Source organism: Myotis brandtii, unplaced genomic scaffold, assembly GCF_000412655.1.
Source record: "Myotis brandtii unplaced genomic scaffold, ASM41265v1 scaffold655, whole genome shotgun sequence".
NCBI classification, from domain to species: Eukaryota; Metazoa; Chordata; class Mammalia; order Chiroptera; family Vespertilionidae; genus Myotis; species Myotis brandtii.
The window spans coordinates 393,942-397,180 of record NW_005370542.1 but is presented as its reverse complement, the minus strand read 5'-3'; the positions used below and the strand labels follow the sequence as shown (position 1 = coordinate 397,180).

Genomic DNA, 3,239 nt, shown 5'->3' with positions numbered 1-3,239 from the left:
ACCCGGTAAAGCTGCTCCGAAAGTGCATTGCGGGCGCGCGAGGGGCAGCAGCTTTGCAACTGAGCCCAACTCAGATTCCACCGCCCCCTCTTGCAGCGGAATCACTGGGAGAGCTCAGAGAGGTTGAGCAACCTGCCCAAGGTCACACAGCTTGCAGCTGATGGAGGAAGTGGCCGCTCCCCCCAGCCAGCAGCCCGGCCTTCCCAATAACGCCTCCTAAAAAGCACTGATGTGCCCAGAAACGCGACATGGCAACCCCAACCCTGGCCACAGTCTAAAGTCCCTGGGTCCCGCCCCCTGGGACAGCTGGACCGCCCCGAGTAGGGGAAGAACCACTTCCGGTAAGCAGCCGTAAAAGGGACCAAGCACTTCCGGTGCTCCGTTCCTGAGGGTCGTTCAGGGTTAGCGCACTCATAAGTGACTGAAACGCAGAATACAGGGCTCCGGAGGAGACAGTCTGGGCCCTTGCCCGGACTCGGGGTCCCTTAGGTCTAGCGGCCCAGTGCGCGCTGCCATGATGAGTCCAGCCATGTAAATAGAGTAGGCGGGGCCCAGCGGACCCTCGCGTCGGCGCGATGACGTCACGGATCCGCGCGGGTAGGCGGGCCTCCCAGGAAGGGCTCACGTCAAACGTGGTCCGGCTTGGTAGGCGGAGCCGTATTGAGTGACGGCTCAGCCCTGCCTTCCGGTTGAGGCGGGGGGCGGGGCGCCGCTCAACGCGGAAGTGTCTCAGGCCTGCCTCCATAGGTTTGAGTGACGGCTCGGCCCCGCCTCTCGGTTAAGGCGGGCGGTGGGGTGGAGGGGGCGTTCCACACGGAACTGAATGGGTAGGCGGAGCCGCATTGAGTGCCGGCTCAGCCCTGCCTTCCAGTTAAGGCGGGGACGGGGGGCGGGGGTAGAGAGGAGGTGTGGCCCGTTCAACACGGAAGTGCCGCAGGCCTGCAAGGGTAGGTTGAGCCGCATTGAGTGACGGCCTGGCCCCTCCTTCCGATTAAGGCGTGAGGTGGGGCGTTCAGCACGGAGGTGCCTCAATCCTGCATTGGAGGGCGGAGCGGGATGAGGGCAGAGCGGGGGTGGTAGGCGGAGCTGCATTGAGTGACGGCCTGGCCCCTCCTTCCGGTTAAGGCGGGGAGGTGGGGCGTTCAACACGGATGTGCCACAGGCCTGCATGGGTAGGTGGTGCCGCATTGAGTGACGGCCTGGCTCCTCCTTCCGGTTAAGGCCGGGAGGTGAGGCGTACAGCACGGAAGTGCCACAGGCCTGCATGGGTAGGCGGTGCCGCATTGAGTGACGGCCCGGCTCCTCCTTCCGGTTAAGGCGGGGAGATGGGGCGTTCAACACGGAAGTGCCACAAGCCTGCTTGGGTAGGGCGGGGCGGCATTGAGTGACGGCTCAGTCCCGCCTTCCGGTTGAGGCGGGGAGGTGGGGCGTTTAACAAGGAAGTGCCTCCCGCCGGCATTGGTAGGGCGGAGCGGGTTGGGGGCGGACTTCGGCCCACAGACTTTGCTAGGGTGCTTTGTGGGCTGGTTTTGTGGCCCTGGGCCTGGCATGGCGGCCACCTGGGTCCTGTCTTCTCCAGGCTGCGGTGCGCACTGGGCATGCGCGGTCCGGAGCGGCCGCCTGGACACCGAGTCCCCATCCCTCGCCCCCTCCCATCTGCAGTCATTAAAGCAAAGCTGAGGCTCGGCTGCAATGGCCGCGCTGCCTCCCTCACGGGGCTCAGCCAGATGCTGCAGAACAAAGCTTGTAGGTTCCTGAATTGGGGGGCCCGGGCCTTTCGCCTATTCTGATGGCCCCGGAATTGGGGTCCCGGAGCCCCAAGTGGGGGTCCTAGTGAGCAACAAGCATAGGGCAGGATTTCAGCCACGGGGCTGGGAGAGGGGGGGACGGGGGACACATTTGCCCTCCGAGGCTCGAGCCAAAGGAGCCGTTTAGTTAGATTCCTTACAGGTATCAGGGAGTGCGGGTGCCATTGCTTGGAGCCTCCAGCGCCCTGGCCAGTCATGACCTCAGATTGTCCTAAGGATCTCGGGGGTGAAAAATATCGCTTGATTGAATAATTGGGGGCATCCGTTTTGTTTTTGTTTTTGTTTTTTTAAGAAAACGTGGATGCCCCGAATGGAGATGGGAGTGGAGGGAGCAGGGATCTGTCTTTGCAACTGAGGGATGCATTTGCAATTAATGGATGCATTTGCAATTGACGGATGCATTTGCAATTGACGGATGCATTTGCAACATGCAAATGTGTGCATCCTTTGGGATGTGCCCTGGTCCAATGATTGGAGGTCTCCCCAATACAGCACTCCCCCCCAAAGTTACAAAAAGGTCAAGAAAAAAGACCAGGTGGCCTGCCAGTTGGCACGGATCCATCCGTCTCTTGCCAAGAAAGGGAGTAGGAGGCTGCGCGATCTAATGAATAAATCGCATATTATGCAACCCCCTGAACAGTTGTGGACTGTTGTAACCTCATTTTTTCATGAATAAAATTTTGGGGTCAAGGTGGGAGGGGTAGGGAAAACGTATCCTTGAAGGATTTGGGTGTTTGATGAGCCTTTAATTGTGCAGATTGGAGCTCAGCACAAAGAATTGTCTACGAAAAGGAAGGCTTAGAGTCATGATTAGCTTATTATACCGACTTAGAGCATTTATCTGTATTTTTTTTTCCTGGTGTGTGTGTGTGTGGCCAACTTCGCAGGTGGAATGAAGCACATCAACCTGTCCTTCGCTGCGTGCGGATTCCTGGGCATTTACCACTTGGGGGCAGCCTCGGCCTTCTGCAAACACGGCCAGAAGCTGCTGAAGGACGTCAAGGCCTTTGCGGGGGCTTCCGCGGGGTCCTTGGTGGCTTCGGTCCTGCTCACAGCACCGGAGAAAATAGAGGTAATGGGGTGGCCCCTCGGCCGCCTTCCTCAGCCAGAAATCAAGATCCAGCAACAACGCCGGATGCTCACACTCAGCTAGTTGCATGCTTTGCCTGGGAAACAGAAAAACTTAATGTTTAATCATCAGGGATCTGGGCTCAGGATTTGGGAGAGGGGACTGTTCCGGGTGACAGTGAGACAGAAAAGATAATGCCTTATTTTACCCTCTTTTTAAAAAAGAATATTTGTATTGATTTCAGAGAGGAAGAGAGAGAGAGAGTGAGAGAGAGAGAGAGAGAGAGAGAGAGACATCGATGATGAGAGAGAATCATGGATTAGCTGCCTCCTGCACACCCCACACTGGAGATCGAGCCCGCA

General features: G+C 58.2%; 1 protein-coding gene across 1 annotated transcript in view; it reads left to right on the top strand.

Moving 5' to 3' along the window:
- Positions 1 to 1,467: 1,467 nt before the first annotated feature.
- The window catches only part of PNPLA4 (patatin-like phospholipase domain containing 4), an 11,431-nt gene continuing 9,659 nt past the window's right edge, over positions 1,468 to 3,239 (top strand). The window contains exons 1-2 of the mRNA XM_005880822.2: positions 1,468 to 1,746; positions 2,696 to 2,956. Of these exons, the coding sequence (XP_005880884.1) occupies positions 1,599 to 1,746; positions 2,696 to 2,956 (409 nt within the window). The 5' untranslated portion in view covers positions 1,468 to 1,598. The remainder of the gene's footprint in view (positions 1,747 to 2,695; positions 2,957 to 3,239) is intronic.